We start from the raw sequence: 14,402 nt of genomic DNA, 5'->3' as shown, positions 1-14,402 counted from the left end.
GGATGAGTGTGGTCGAACGAACAACGCGAAAAAAACAGGAAGCGGTTTGGCTGGCAGGTATTTGCAAACAGCTCCGTCGTTTAGACACCGTTTCAAGTCTAACGTAAGATCACACCAATTTACGCAATAAGGAAGCACAATAATCCCAGGTTTTTGCATCCAATTTTAGCCTCTACCAAGGAGGTTTAAAATCTCCTTGCCTGTAGCAGGGAAGCGGTAGTAGGGAAACTACCGGAAACAGTAGAAATTGGCCAAATAGACAGATAACATGCCAGGGGAGTTTGTTCGTTCAAAAGTACGGTTTGCCAACCCCCTGGCATGTTATCTGTCTATTTGGCCAACTTCTACTGTTTCAAGTCACTTCGGAAGCCCGGTAGAGGCTAATTCAAACAACAGACAGCACATAACGTAAGAGGTGATGACTGAGCCATATCTAGCACTTTTAATCGCATTGCGCACGTTGAGTGACTTCCGCTAGAGGACGCTCGTACCCGGTGTCGTGTTGAGTGTCAGAAGGCAACAATACATGTAGCGCCTACAATACATGCCTTTTTATCTGAATTCAACACGCTTGTTCGACTTTGTTACACACGCTTGTTCGACTCAGGTGGAGCAGTTCACATCCAAACTTCAAAAACAAAATAAAATTTTGATGCCACTATTAACATGACTTAATGCACAGTTTTACAAAATCTCTGTCTCAATTAACAGTGACCTTTCCTATACATGCATTGGAGATGAATTCATTTGTTGCATTGTTCATATCTACATTGAAAAGGGTATGTTAGATATACAGCCATGGATGTGGCCCCATTTCCGTGTACGACTCCAGAGTTCACAACCTGGTAAAATAAATGAAGTGGCAGGCAATGGTCAAAAAACATCTACACAACACAATCAGTATTTTGGATCTGTATTGCACATCTGTATCTGTATAGCTGGTATGTCCACCCTTTCCTTAGGGTAACAGTTTTGCAGTCAAGCAATGCAGGAGCAGCTGGTTATACATGTATTACACTGCAACACATGCCATATACCTGGCCTTGGCACATCTAACAGCAAGTATCAGATGAGGATACGCCTACTGTTCTCAGTGGCAAGATCCCCTCCATTAAAAGTTTTAGAAAAAAAATTAGACCATACAGACAAAACATGGAAGAATTGGATGACCAATAAAGCCTGTACAAACATGCCATGGTCAGTGTTGTCACCATTTCGGTGAAAAATGATATCCTTTAACAACCTTCATCATCATGCAGTGCATGTATCTCTAACATATCCAAGACCATGATATCATCTTTGAATCATATCCATAATATCATCATGCTTATCAGCTGCATAGTTCTTCTGCCCCACCCCCAACCAGGCAGCTTCTAGAATTCTATTTACAGACACTTGTATGCATAGATTGCATCACATATAACATGAATAACTAAAAAGCTTACTTCATCTCAAAAGTTCAAACAAAACATCTGCAATAGGTTGTTCTGCAACATCCCTGCTGTATATATTATGATTGCTTGCAGCAATGGCAGTGTGGCCACAACTTTGTTTCTAACTAGGTGGAGTTAAGTCTTTGATGATTCTGTACAAGCCAGAGCCTCGTGCATACACAGTAGCTGAGAACGAATCCTTATACAAGCCCAGATTATGGCTGTCCCAGGTATCTATCACACTGTACAGTTGCCCTGAGGGAAGGCTGAGGTCTGTAAAGTTGACAGCCACGGTTAGGGAGTGGTCCACTGCGAGGTTGAAGAAGGCCACATAGTGTTCTACAAGAGTGACAGGCTTCGTGCTGACCGCGTGCCACACCACTGTGTCACCAGATTGGTACACTGGGCGGTTTCCTGAAAAAGTTGGAAAGGTACATTACGCATTGTCTTTATCAGGAGCTTATATGCGATTATATGTTATTTATTTTCTGTCTGAAAATAAATACATAAATTATATGAGCAATATATATGAAATATGTAAATTTTCCGAATTTCTCACTGATTATGTATATAGGAAATGCAAGCTCCGTTAGCCTGACTGAACCTCGCTTTTTGCCGGCTCCCTAGTTAGTCCACCACCCAATCTTGGGGTTGGCAGCTCCTTGAGCGCCGGACAAAGAGCTTGGGTTTCACAGGTTCACATCTGTATACTGAGGTAAGAAATTGTACTCACCCATGCTAAACTCATGCAGCCTGAGCAGCTCCTTGTGAGTCAGCAGGCCTAGAGTCATGTCGTCTGTGGGAAGTTTCCCTCCAAACATGAGGGGTGACCTGGCCATGCACCACAGGGTCATAGCTGTCTTCTGTTCCACCATGGTCAGACGTGTGGAGCGTGGGGGGCTGTGGGCTCCAGTCAAGTGTCCTGTAGGACATGCATGTATGAGGGCAGAAATACTGAGTGCACATGCATTTTGGTGCACCTAATTTTTGGCTGTGGGTGCACCTGAGCACCTACATGTGTTACTTGCAAAAAGGTTTGTTGTGGAGCATTGCAGTCATTGAGACTAAACTGTGATCATTTGACACATTTTAAAACATTGCAACCCAAATATCATTGAAATATTGAAAAATGTTGCATGCTATGTTACAGCAACATAATATCAAAACAGATAAGTTGGATATCATCATATGATACATACACTACATGTTGGGTGAAGACTGAGGTGAATAAAACTCACCTAAATGTCCGAGTGGTAAGAGGTCCAAGTCAGGGTACGTATCACCTACACCTATCAGCTTAGCATGTGCAGCAGCTGCCGGGAACTGTTTGGCGATTCCATCTGCACCTGTCCAGCTGTCCCACGTATCAGCTGCAGGAAAATTAGTTCAGGTATTAACAAGATATTCCATAAATATGGGTTAAAAATTGCTAACTAAGGGTAACTTTTGACATAGGCTAAGCCAAAACCCCAACAGTAGGCAATAATCCCACAACTCCCTCACCTGTTATTCTGTACATGTCAGCATACCCGTTATCCACCAACCACTGAGCAATGGTCACGTTAGCCTCGTTCCCCGGAGAGTACGACAGTGTCATCGTTCTTGTCGTCTGGGAGACGGCCTGAGAGAACAGCGCCACCTCGTCCTTGTGAATCTCTCCTCCGTAGAAGCAGTCGGCTTTGACAAAGTCCACGCCCCAGGAGGAGAACATATCTGTTACAGACCTGTAGTAGTACATGGCTGCAGGGTGGGATGTGTTGATGCCATAGTTCATGTTGTCCCAGGAACACTGCGTGCTGGGCAGGGCGATCTGGTCTGCTGTGTACTGTGTGCCGTAGATCCTCAGCTTGTCCTTCACTGCCTGCAAAGGAATCCCACGGAGGAACCAGACACCGAACTTCAAACCTGTAAGAAAATAACTGTTGAGCTTTAACCTCTATGTTTGTTTGTTTGTTTATTCGATCTCCATTAGATTTACATGAAATCTATTCTTCCTGGAGTCGCAAAATTACAATGAAACTAGAAAGGCCAATATTTGCTTTGGAGCAAATACAGCGATGGGTTCACCACTTTTTACGACATGGCAGGGAAAGAATGAGAAACACAAGGGAAAACAATGATTTACATTGATATAACTATAATATGAAGTAACATACAACTAAAACAACAGTTGGATAGCTATTCCCTACTTTATTGGTTAGGATTTTTAATTGCATAATGCAAACTGTTGATTTTCAAAATAAATAAAAAAACGTTCATGCCCCGCATTCCAATGCTGGAGCAGAAAAGCTTGAAATACCTACCAAAACACTTGAATAAAGACATACTGTCAGTATGGAAATGCTCTGTGCACGTGTTAATCAAGTTAAATCCCAACAGCCAATCAGCAAGAAATGCTCTGTGCTGGTGGAAATGCTCTGTGCAGGTGTTAATCAAGTTAAATCCCAACAGCCAATCAGCAAGAAGTATAGAGGAAAGCTGCATGCCTATTGGTTGATGCCCTGCATTCCATTGTGATGACTCATGCCCAGACGTGGTAAACATGGCACACTAACACAGTAATACATTTGCTATAACACAGCCAAAAAACTCAAATAAAACCATTCTAAAAGCCTGTATCACAAAAATGTAAAAAACGCCTAGGGGTATTTGCCCACTGTACCTCCATACCAAATTTCAGGACCTTAGGCCCTAAAATGAAGAAGCTGAATCCATTTAAAAAATGGCAGGAGAAGGAGGAGAAGGAGGAGAAGAAACATCAGAAAAAGCAATATGGGTTCACCACCACTTCGTGGTGTGGTGAACCCATAACAAATGTACAGAACAGATCACACTGAAGTACACATATAGTCATTTACTAGTAGCTGCCAATTCTCCCTTGGTTACAGGTTAGGCAGCAGGGAGAAGGTTAAACAACACAATCCAAACTGACCTTTGTCCTGAACTTGGCGAGCCAGAATCTCCAGCCCGTTGGTTCCCTTACTGGAGGGAAGCGTTCTGGGTCTGGCAGGGGGCGACCAAAGTCATCCAAAATTGGAGCGTCGGCCGTGATGTTCCAGAACCAACCGGCATCCAGCACCAGGTGATCATAACCGTAATACAGCAGCTGGGACCTCTGGGCTGCAGCAATCTGAAAAGGATATAGAAACCAGTACATAGTATAGTCACCTTTGTTTTCCACTAAAACAGTTCATATGCTACTATCTCTATGTGAATGTGACCAGGATCAGAAGCGATCTGGATACAGTTCGATACGATACCGTAAAAAAATCCTAGTGGGAAAAGGACCCTAAACACCTGAACACACCTGTTACCCACCTCAACATACCTGTACCCCGACATCACTTTAACCCTGACCTGGACCTATATTATTACTCTTGCACACCTGCTGCTGAACACCTGTTAAACACCTGAACACACCTGTTACCCACCTCAACACATCTGCACCCCAACATCACCTGAACCCTGATCTGAACCAATATTATTACTCAAGCACACCTGCTGCTGAACACCTGCTGCTGAACACCTGTTAAATAACACCTGAACACACCTGCACCTCAGCATCACCTGAACCCTGACCTGAGCCATATACCCTTTTCCCACAAGGAAGAATTGTCCGGATCAGGCTGGGCCATAGTTGGAAAAGGACCTTACTATAGCACACATCAGCTGCTAAACACACCTGTTATCACCTGCACCTCGCCTGAACCACCTGTTATTGGTGCAGCTGGACTTTTGCATTACAAACAGCTGGTGTGCAGTCCGTACCTGGAGCACTGCTGTTTCGTTCATCATCAGACTGTACCCATCCATGTTGTCATAGCTGTTCCAGCCCCGTGGTGGCCGCCCACAGGTGCAGAGACAGGTCGTCATCAGGAACACTACGGCAAGCCCCAACGTCTGGCGTGCACCTCCCATTGTCGACTGTGGTTTCCCGAGAGTTAGCATTTGGGGAAATGAAAAGAGGAAAAACAGTGGTCAATGAAGAAATGTGAAAACAACAATACAGATTTTAACAATAGTTCAGCACTACTACACAACAATGAGACATTGCACCGAGAACTACTAGTAATTTACAGGATCAGTCACGTTAGTAAGATCTAAGGAATTATACAGCAGGTATCAGGAACTATATTTTAAACTAACAGTGAATGTTACTATACAGTATATTGACAAGCATCATACATTTTGCTGGCCTGGCACCAAACAGAAACGGAAAAAGAACCACAACTGGAGTAATGGATACCTTTCTTATTTTCTAGAGAACGTTAGTGATTTACAGCTGGCATAATGTAAACATGATTACACAGAAAAACAAATATTCCTCAATCATGTGACGGGAACGTGGTCTCTTCGCCGGACCGACGCACTTTGACCCAGTCTCCAGAACTGCCGTTTTGCGGTAACCTTGTCATTTGCCGACCAACGCGGCAACAACCACAGTTAGGCGGCACCAGTTCAACAAAATAAAATAGTTAAATTCTTGTATCTTTTCCTCAAATAGTTACTGTGTAAGAGATTGTTTTTGGAATGACTGGGTAAACTGGTTCGATTTTACGTCAAGCCGTAGTTCGTCCGTGTTGTTGTCAAACATCAGCTGATGGGGAAGTATGGCAGGTGGGGCTGAGGAAGAGGAGTCTTTGCTGGCCAGTTATTCCGCCCCGTCAGACAGACCACAGGTAAAGCCGGTTGTGTGTGCTTTAAGAATGTGTGGGAAGGGACGGGATGCTTTATGATGCCCTTTAATATTGACGTCTGAACGCCTGTCCCGCGAATTTTGTAACTTATTAGCTGGGGCGACTGGTAACTTCCACCACCTTCCTCCACCAGGCATTCCTAGAATTCGGTAAAAAAGGGAAATAGTTGGCCAGGAGAGTTAGTCCGCGAGACGCTTAATTTCCCCCTGTAAGTGCGCGGGCAAATGAACTCTGCGCTGGCTAAACTCCCCTAGTCAATAAATATTTAGCCTATGGCTATTGACAGGACGGTCCTGTCAATAATAGAAAGTATTGCATTGCTGACAGGACCATCCTGTCCATAGCCTCAGCAATGACAAAGAGGAAGTGGCTTTATTCCATCATGATGATCAGACGACTTGGATATTACGAGATAGATTATGTATCAATATCAGAAAGATCTTCGTATACAAAGTTTAGATGCCATTTTCCTCTCCTTATAGGCTAATGGAACGTTTGGCCACCCCCAGAGACGGACCCCGCCCAGGAAACCCTTGTCTCTTGTCAGCAAGGTGTGTTTTGCCCTGGGAGGGATGCCGTACCAGATGACCAACAATATCATTGGCTTCTTCATCTCCATCTTTCTTCTGGAGGTTGCACAGGTAATGTATGGCTTTTCGAGATCGGGACTTTGTGATCTAGTTTGCACTTGTAATGATTGATGTCATCTAACAGGTGGTTTTTATACCACCTTAAGTTTAGACACCACAGACCTTAGAAGTTAGATACATGTAGCTCCTTTTCTTCCGGTAGATTCGACCTGGATATGCATCAGTCATCTTATTTGGAGGCCGTGCTTGGGACGCCATAACTGACCCTCTGGTGGGATTCCTGGTCAGTAAGACCAACACAAGATGGGGCAAGCTGAGACCATGGTAGGCCAGGATTTATTGTCTAAGTGACTGAAATAAGTAAAATGTAGATAGGACATAGTTTTTTTTTAAAGTTGATGGCTTAGTAATACCGCATTTTATACTTATGACTATCTTTGCTTCGTATTGGAAGATACCAGATATATCAGGCTCTGCTAAGGGAACAGTGAAGTAAAAGAATGTTTTGTACATACAGGTGAGTTTTTTGAAGTGACAAATTCTTTAACTCTGTCCCTACACAGGATTATTTTCTCAGCTCCATTTGGAGTGGCGTCTTACTTCTTTCTGTGGTACGTGCCAACAGACTTTAGTGAAGAGGCAAGGCTGGGATGGTACTTCCTCATGTACTGTCTATTTGAAGCAGCACTCAGTGTAAGTCACTCACTTTCTTCAACTTTGGATGTAATGCTACATGTGTAGCTGGATAGATGGATGGACACACACACACACACACACACACACACACACACACACACACAAATACACACATGCATATAAAGTATGTGTCACAGATTTATTGTCAGTAAATGCCATTTATCTTCTTAGTTCTGAAGTTTTCTTCACACTGACAGTCTCCCTGTTGTCTTCAGTGCTTCCATGTGCCTTACACCGCCCTGACCATTTACCTCAGTGCTGACCCCAAAGAGCGGGACTCTGCTACAGCATACAGTAAGTACATGCACAAGTCATGAGCCAGTGAGAAATCAAAGGGGTTTATTATAGATAATGAGCAAAATATAAGAAGTAGCTCTTTTACAGCATTGATTAAATTGCAAAATACAGGTACGTATTTCGAAACTGCAGTTGTTGAACCATAAATTTTCTAGGAAGCAGGCATTTTCACAAGTACGTCTAGACACAAGCGTCTTGCACTCGTTTCTTTGGTAATATAAGAATTCATAATTTTCCGATGCATGCAGAACATCCAGTGATATGATGGGTGTGTACATGTAGCATTAAGTCCTTGATTTGCTGTAGGAAAAAGTTAGCATATCCCTTTAATAATTGTATTGATTCACTGCTACATACTGTAAGTTCTGTGCTTACTTGTCCAGGAATGTTCTGTGAGGTTCTTGGGGTGTTACTCGGCAGTGCTATCCAGGGACAGATCGTTGCTGGTATTGGCGGGTCCACAGAAACAGACTGTGACAACCCTGGAGCCACTGTTAGTCCTGTGATCAGGGCAAATATGGTTGGTTTCTACTCGCTGATATCATTTTACTAGATTTGTAAATGATTGTAAAGTTGTTTCTTCTTTCTTTAACCTTTTTTTTTACCCCACTCTTATGCATTTTATTGCTTTTGAAGCACATGTTTGACAAGTTGATATCTTATTATAAGTACAAGATTAAAGTTAGAGTTAATCACCTGAGTAACCTCATACACTAATCCTTTGTTATCCTCTCACTACTTATCTGTTGTAGGAAAGAGCCTATCTTGTTGGTGCCGGTGTGATGTGTGGATTCTACCTCTTCTGTGCTGCAACTGTGTTTTTTGGAGTGACAGAAAGGAAAGGTGAGGAAAGCAATTTTGATTGTCATGTGAACATCTTGTTTCAGCTCCAATAAAGAGTCTCTGACAGGGGCCAATAGTACCTAGTGAGAGATTGTGCAACACAGGCTACTGAAATGACGTCATCTGGCTTTACAAGTTACAGTTCTCACAAATGTGCATCTTGCGCCACCCCTGTGTTGGGTTGGTTCAGTCCGCGCATGCGGACGTGTCCACGGGAGTGAGTCCGCCATCTTGTTGGCGTTGTATAAAGTACATGTACCTGCATTTCATTCCCCTCAGATGTAGAAGGAGGCAGTGAAGAAGAGGAGGCATCATTTTTCCAGGGACTGAAGCTGGTCTTCAAACACGGTCCATATGTCAAACTCACCATGAGCTTCCTCTTCCTATCACTGGCCATTCAGGTGAGCCTTTTTTAATGAGGATTTGGACTGTTCAGTGATCTTTCGTCACACTGGTCTCAGGGCTATGAATAACAATAAATCAGATTTCATAGTTCTTACAAATAATGACATTTGGCAAACAAAAGTACTGAAATGCGTGTTGTTATTATATTGGCATACATGTGTACATGCTTTTCTACATCTACTAGTGTATATACGATGGCTTTGTGGATCAGTACTAGTAACCATACTAACCATTGTACTACATGTACTTCTCACCCAGTCTGTACAGGGTAACTTTGCCTTGTTCTGTCAGCATTCCCTGGGCCTGGGAGATCAGTTCCAGAACCTCATCCTTGCCTTATTGGTCAGTAACCAGGACTTGAATTGCAAAATGATTCTGTCCAGTCTTCTTGTTGTTATGATTTTAAGTTATTAGTAGTTAAGAGACTTATGAATGGAACTTGTTATTGTTATGAGCTCCTGTTCTACTTCTTCTTCTACTTCTCAAATGTATTCTATACATATTTCTGATGTGCTTGACAGTTTTCCCATCATGCCCTACTCTGCTGGGCACATCCAAGGTATTTCTGTCCTTTCATAATTATTATTTTTTTAAATCATTATTTTGTAGAAATGCAAGGTTGGATATCTGCTATTCTGGTTTGGTATCTTGAAACCCACAGAAAATTTTATTTATGGGATGATATGATACCTTGTCTTTGCCAACCTGTTAAGTAATGTATTGCATGCAATATTCCTTGACAGATCAAACTGATCTTGTCAGTTTGTCAGTATATAGCATGTATCTACATGTTGCATGATTGTACAGTTACTCTTTTCCTGTTGCTCATAGTCATTATGTTGATCTGGCTTAGGGAGCAGCAATTCTGTGCATGCCAGTCTGGCAGTGGTGTCTTGTCAAGTATGGGAAGAAAACAGCTCTCTTCTGGGGAACTGCAGTAGGTCAACTCTGTCTAAAACCTTATCATAGACCCACTAAGTTACAGTCAATGGCATTGTAGTTTGGTCCTGTTTTACAGAATAGTACAATTTGATTTTTTTTAATCCAGAAAATGTTGGTGGCTTTGATTTCATTTGGCATTCTGTAATGTTAGTGACATTGATCTTGTTATAATGAAACAAACTTGTTTGGTACTTTTGTTCCAGGTATTTATCCCCACCCTGTTCACTCTGTTGTACCTCCCGGGGAACCTTTATGCCGTCTACCCCATCACCATACTGGGAGGAGTGGGAATCTCTGTTGCCTTCCTGTTGCCATGGTGAGTCATGGATAAAACAACTGCCCTACAACAGTCAAACACCAGTCATTTTTTCATGTACCTTGTTCTTTTCATGTTTTGTATCAGCTACCGGGACCTTTTTCTTTGAGACTTAGAGTGGTCAGAGACATTATGAGATTAGTGATTTCAAGCAAAGAGACCAGAACCTTCTGGGTGTTGGTTGAATGCTAAAATTTGAGCCCTTGGTTGTTGACAAATTTGTTCCCTTACTGGTGATGCACTGTATCTCTAGGTCCATGTTACCTGATGTTGTGGATGACTTCACACTGAAGACAGGCACGAGGAGGGAGGCCATCTTCTACTCCTTTTATGTCTTTTTCACCAAATTTGCTGCTGGCATTTCTTTAGGACTATCCACACTCACTCTGGAGTAAGTAGAACTTTCACAAGTCGTACAAAGATATGACAACCATTTTTTTGGACAGTGACATAAAACTTTATATTATATCATCATTACATCCTAAAATGGGATTTGCACAGCTTGTTTTTGTACATTATACAATACAGATATCTTTGTATCAGTATCCTTGCATTTTGCATTTGAGTAAATGTAGAACAATTCCACTCTCCCAGAGCTGCTGGTTATGTCACCGGGGCCTGCTCCCAGTCTGCCATAGTCGGCTTCACCCTGAGGATGTTGGTGGCTCCTGCTCCTATTGTCTTCATCCTCATCTCCCTCCTCTTCCTGTGGAGTTATCCCATCACTGAGGAGAGGAGGAGGCTCACCAAGGCAGCTTTGGAACACAAACGGTTAGTCTGTCACAGTCAAGCTTAAAGGGAATGGTGGGCTGATGCTTAACTGACAGTCAGACAAGGGATAGCAGCACTTCTTGTGCCGTCGTTATTTCAAAACCATAAGAAAAGCAATATAGGGCCTGTGTAAGTAATGTGGCAACTTTTGTCATTCAATTTATTCCTAAATGGTCACCACATGATATTAAGTGAAAGATAATAATTTTACTGCTGCTCCACACTACTTCATAATTATTGTTAGTGAAATGAACAAGTTGTAATTGATTGTTTACAATTATTTACATGACAGGGACAAGGCGAGAAGAGCGCATGGACAACCTGCTGCCCTGGACTCAAGTCTGGAGGGGTCCACAAGAGTATAGCTCATGACACTGTACTTACACATGTACCATGTATAATCAAAGCTATTATCGCTTTGGATGTTGGCCTATATTTTGGGTGTAAATATTCAAATCTGAAAATGTACACAAATAAATTTTATTCACATTAAGTGCAATAAACAGATACCTGTATCATCGAAAGACATTGATATTCTTTTAAGAGCACTATCAGAAATTACTATTAACGCTATCAAAAACGTATCAATCTTGAATACTTTTATACATGTACAATTTACAGTATCCCGCTTCTTAAAATCTTTAAACAACTTATTGCAAGGCTTAACAAATGTAAAAGTTTGATGGTTCAGCAGTGGAATGATTGTGTGAAAGATGTTCAAATTCTCCAATGCAAGTTTTATTGGTGGTGGCCTGGTTCAGAGGAGGTTATAGGCAATCTTCATTGCAGTGCATGTATAAGCACTAGCATATTTCTTATGTTTTTGACATGCTGCCATTTTACAGATGTCCTAGATTGCAGATAATCTATGGCATTAATTTATGGAGTACATTGTAATTATTCTGTTATTCAAATCATCAGGATCTGATATACTTATTGCAAGAGACTTGCATTAAAAAAAAAACAATTAAAATCTTGGAATATTACTGAAGCAGTTTACTAACAAACTGAATTACATGTACAAGGTTAAGTAGCTACACGTACTAATCCAACAAATCCCAAGCACAATCATGTCTGGTGGATATCATCTTGATTGTAATTTGAAGCCATTTCCCAGTTTAATTAATTCACTAATTGAGACTTACAATTAAGCTATCGACTTGATTATAGCCCTGTCAAAATGAAACTCATGATGGATTCTCCTTCATGTATAGGGCGATGCGTCCATTTAAGAAGAAAAGAGGAACAAAACGCGAAAAGCTGGTATAAAACAAGCTGAAACCATACGTCTCCTTGGGCTTATTGGAGATGGGTTTCTGGCACAGACTCAGTGTACCAGACGCCTGGTAAAAGCGAGAGTATCTGCCCGTAATGACGTCATGAATATTTACACGGGATGACATCCGCCGTTACGTCGTAAATATCCCACAAAACGGGGATGGACCATTATACATCACTGTGTCCGCTGAGTCCTGCTAGTTTCCGATCATCAGTGTACTCAAATGCGCCATAATTGTGTCGATTGCAAAGAAGCACTGTATTTGCACTGTTACAGAATCTTACAGGTTTGAACCGTAAACTACATTGTACATTTAATATCTGCTAAACCCCCTTCTTTCAGTACTGAGTTGTCCCTCATCATCAGGTGTACATCCCGCAGCACCGGTTGCGCCAGGTAAGACACGGTAGCGCACACGAAAGGCTTCGTTTTTTCAAGAGGTGTTATCTTTGCTGCAAAGCGTGAAATCATTGTGAAATTCTACGTCAGAAAACCTGACAGGCACAGGCGTAGGTTGGTTCCCTTAGGTACCAAATTACCCTCCTCCTCTTGAAGACGGCTACCGCCAGGCGCTCCACCATGCAGCGGGACGTGCCACCTGTTTCCACCGCGCCCAGCTCCGCCAAGCAGCATGCCCCCACCGGCTACCCGCACGACAGCAAGCCGCCGACGTTCACCTCCGATAAGAAGGCAAAAATGGCCGCCAAGACAAACAAGAAGTGGGTTCGTCTCGCCACGGTTTTCGCCTACGTTTTCTGCGTGTCGCTGGCAGCCATCGTGCTGGCGATCTACTACAGCTTCTTCTGGACCGGCACGACACTACAGGCTGCCGCGGGAGGGGGCACCAGTACCCCCGGCAACATCACAAACACCACCCTGGCGAGTCCGACCGCTGCTCAAACAACTCCAGCCAACACACCAGCCGCCACTCCAGCAGCGTCAACACCGGTAAGGCCAGACATCCCAGAAATCAAATTTGGGTTAATTTTCAGTGCGATGAAATGACAAGTTGATATATGCAAGAATCTTGTAATGAAGAAAATGACGGACCTGCACGGACTTCGCCGGATGCGCTCTTTTGCATATCTAGGTTTTCAGAATTTTGGAAGGTTTCCCTGATCAAATCCAAATTACATACATCGTTTAAATATGACGCCATTACACATTGTGATTCATGTAAAATTTTGTTCAAGTCTCTAAGGGATTAGAAAATGCCTCCTCATAGACAACAGTATTGTGTTGTAATCCAATAGCAAAACGATCAAGATTCTGGCGAGGAGTATGTAATTATTGCATTCCTTATACTTGTAGTGAATTAGTTCTAAACTACTTTCCTCTGCAGTTTGATTGGCACTCTGTCCTTATCCTGCAATGGACCAGGGATTATGGTGAAAGGAAAGAATAATATTGATATAGTGTCTCCTGGCAACCAGACCACTTTCTTTCCATTTAGATCCTGAAAAACAAACAAATGATTTAGGCTGCAGGCAAGAAAGGAGAATTTGCACATTCATTCTGTATAAGATTCTTTATGATTTTTCCCATTGTAAAGAACAGTACGAATATGGATTTTTGTTTTTCCCAAACTGTTAAAATTAACACCATAATAAAAACTGGTCAGACTGGCTCTCATTCAATAGGTAATGTGCCCAATGTAGTCCTTGATTAGACACATAATTGGTCACTTAGCACATTTTCCTGTTTCCATTCATTTCCATCTATGGGTGCAACAGACTTTTTTCTCTCCATAATTACTTCAATCCTTCTTCTAATGTTCTTTATTTGCTCGTGCAATTTTAGCTGGATAGTCTGTATGTAAAGACATCAGATACTTGTTGCATGCGAGTGTGTAATCCTAGCCTGCTGAGCCTTTCATACATAATTAACGTGACACGACTACTGTTTCCAATGAACAGGGCTCGCAAGCAGCCCACAATAAACTTACAGGACAGTAATAAGAGGTTCCGTGTGGGCGGTGTAGATTGGATCTGATGACCTGGCTCAGTCTTACATTTTGTCTTCCCATCACATTTATTCATGGTTCATGGTTGATAGTTGATATTTCTTTTTAAAAAGAATCTTCAATCAAATGTTCTATTGCTGCAATAACATTGCAGATGCAAAACTGTGTGG

General features: G+C 42.2%; 2 protein-coding genes across 2 annotated transcripts in view; one reads left to right on the top strand and one right to left on the bottom strand.

Annotated features, from left to right (window-relative positions):
- Positions 1 to 899: 899 nt before the first annotated feature.
- Positions 900 to 5,788, bottom strand: LOC109480710 (alpha-galactosidase 2-like). The gene is made up of 7 exons (XM_019782946.1): positions 5,680 to 5,788; positions 5,202 to 5,357; positions 4,366 to 4,563; positions 2,937 to 3,338; positions 2,672 to 2,803; positions 2,167 to 2,355; positions 900 to 1,847 (listed from the first exon to the last, which is right to left on the bottom strand). Exons 4-7 carry the CDS (start codon positions 3,205 to 3,207, stop codon positions 1,555 to 1,557), a joined length of 885 nt encoding a protein of 294 aa, XP_019638505.1. The 5' UTR covers positions 3,208 to 3,338; positions 4,366 to 4,563; positions 5,202 to 5,357; positions 5,680 to 5,788; the 3' UTR covers positions 900 to 1,554.
- Positions 5,789 to 5,884: 96 nt separating this feature from the next.
- Positions 5,885 to 14,402, top strand: part of LOC109480663 — a 12,967-nt gene continuing 4,449 nt past the window's right edge. Inside the window, exons 1-17 of the mRNA XM_019782892.1 lie at positions 5,885 to 6,112; positions 6,613 to 6,771; positions 6,923 to 7,044; positions 7,284 to 7,413; positions 7,632 to 7,710; positions 8,097 to 8,233; positions 8,466 to 8,556; positions 8,836 to 8,957; positions 9,220 to 9,303; positions 9,815 to 9,898; positions 10,107 to 10,219; positions 10,473 to 10,610; positions 10,814 to 10,990; positions 11,283 to 11,349; positions 12,636 to 12,665; positions 12,825 to 13,217; positions 13,612 to 13,657. Of these exons, the coding sequence (XP_019638451.1) occupies positions 6,044 to 6,112; positions 6,613 to 6,771; positions 6,923 to 7,044; positions 7,284 to 7,413; positions 7,632 to 7,710; positions 8,097 to 8,233; positions 8,466 to 8,556; positions 8,836 to 8,957; positions 9,220 to 9,303; positions 9,815 to 9,898; positions 10,107 to 10,219; positions 10,473 to 10,610; positions 10,814 to 10,990; positions 11,283 to 11,349; positions 12,636 to 12,665; positions 12,825 to 13,217; positions 13,612 to 13,657 (2,041 nt within the window). The 5' untranslated portion in view covers positions 5,885 to 6,043. The remainder of the gene's footprint in view (positions 6,113 to 6,612; positions 6,772 to 6,922; positions 7,045 to 7,283; positions 7,414 to 7,631; positions 7,711 to 8,096; positions 8,234 to 8,465; positions 8,557 to 8,835; positions 8,958 to 9,219; positions 9,304 to 9,814; positions 9,899 to 10,106; positions 10,220 to 10,472; positions 10,611 to 10,813; positions 10,991 to 11,282; positions 11,350 to 12,635; positions 12,666 to 12,824; positions 13,218 to 13,611; positions 13,658 to 14,402) is intronic.

The sequence above is a fragment of the Branchiostoma belcheri genome, unplaced genomic scaffold (genome assembly GCF_001625305.1).
Source record: "Branchiostoma belcheri isolate BF01 breed outbred unplaced genomic scaffold, Haploidv18h27 scaffold52, whole genome shotgun sequence".
Lineage (NCBI taxonomy): Eukaryota > Metazoa > Chordata > Leptocardii > Amphioxiformes > Branchiostomatidae > Branchiostoma > Branchiostoma belcheri.
The sequence above is the reverse complement of the archived record's forward strand: the minus strand, read 5'-3'. Positions and strand labels throughout refer to the sequence as shown.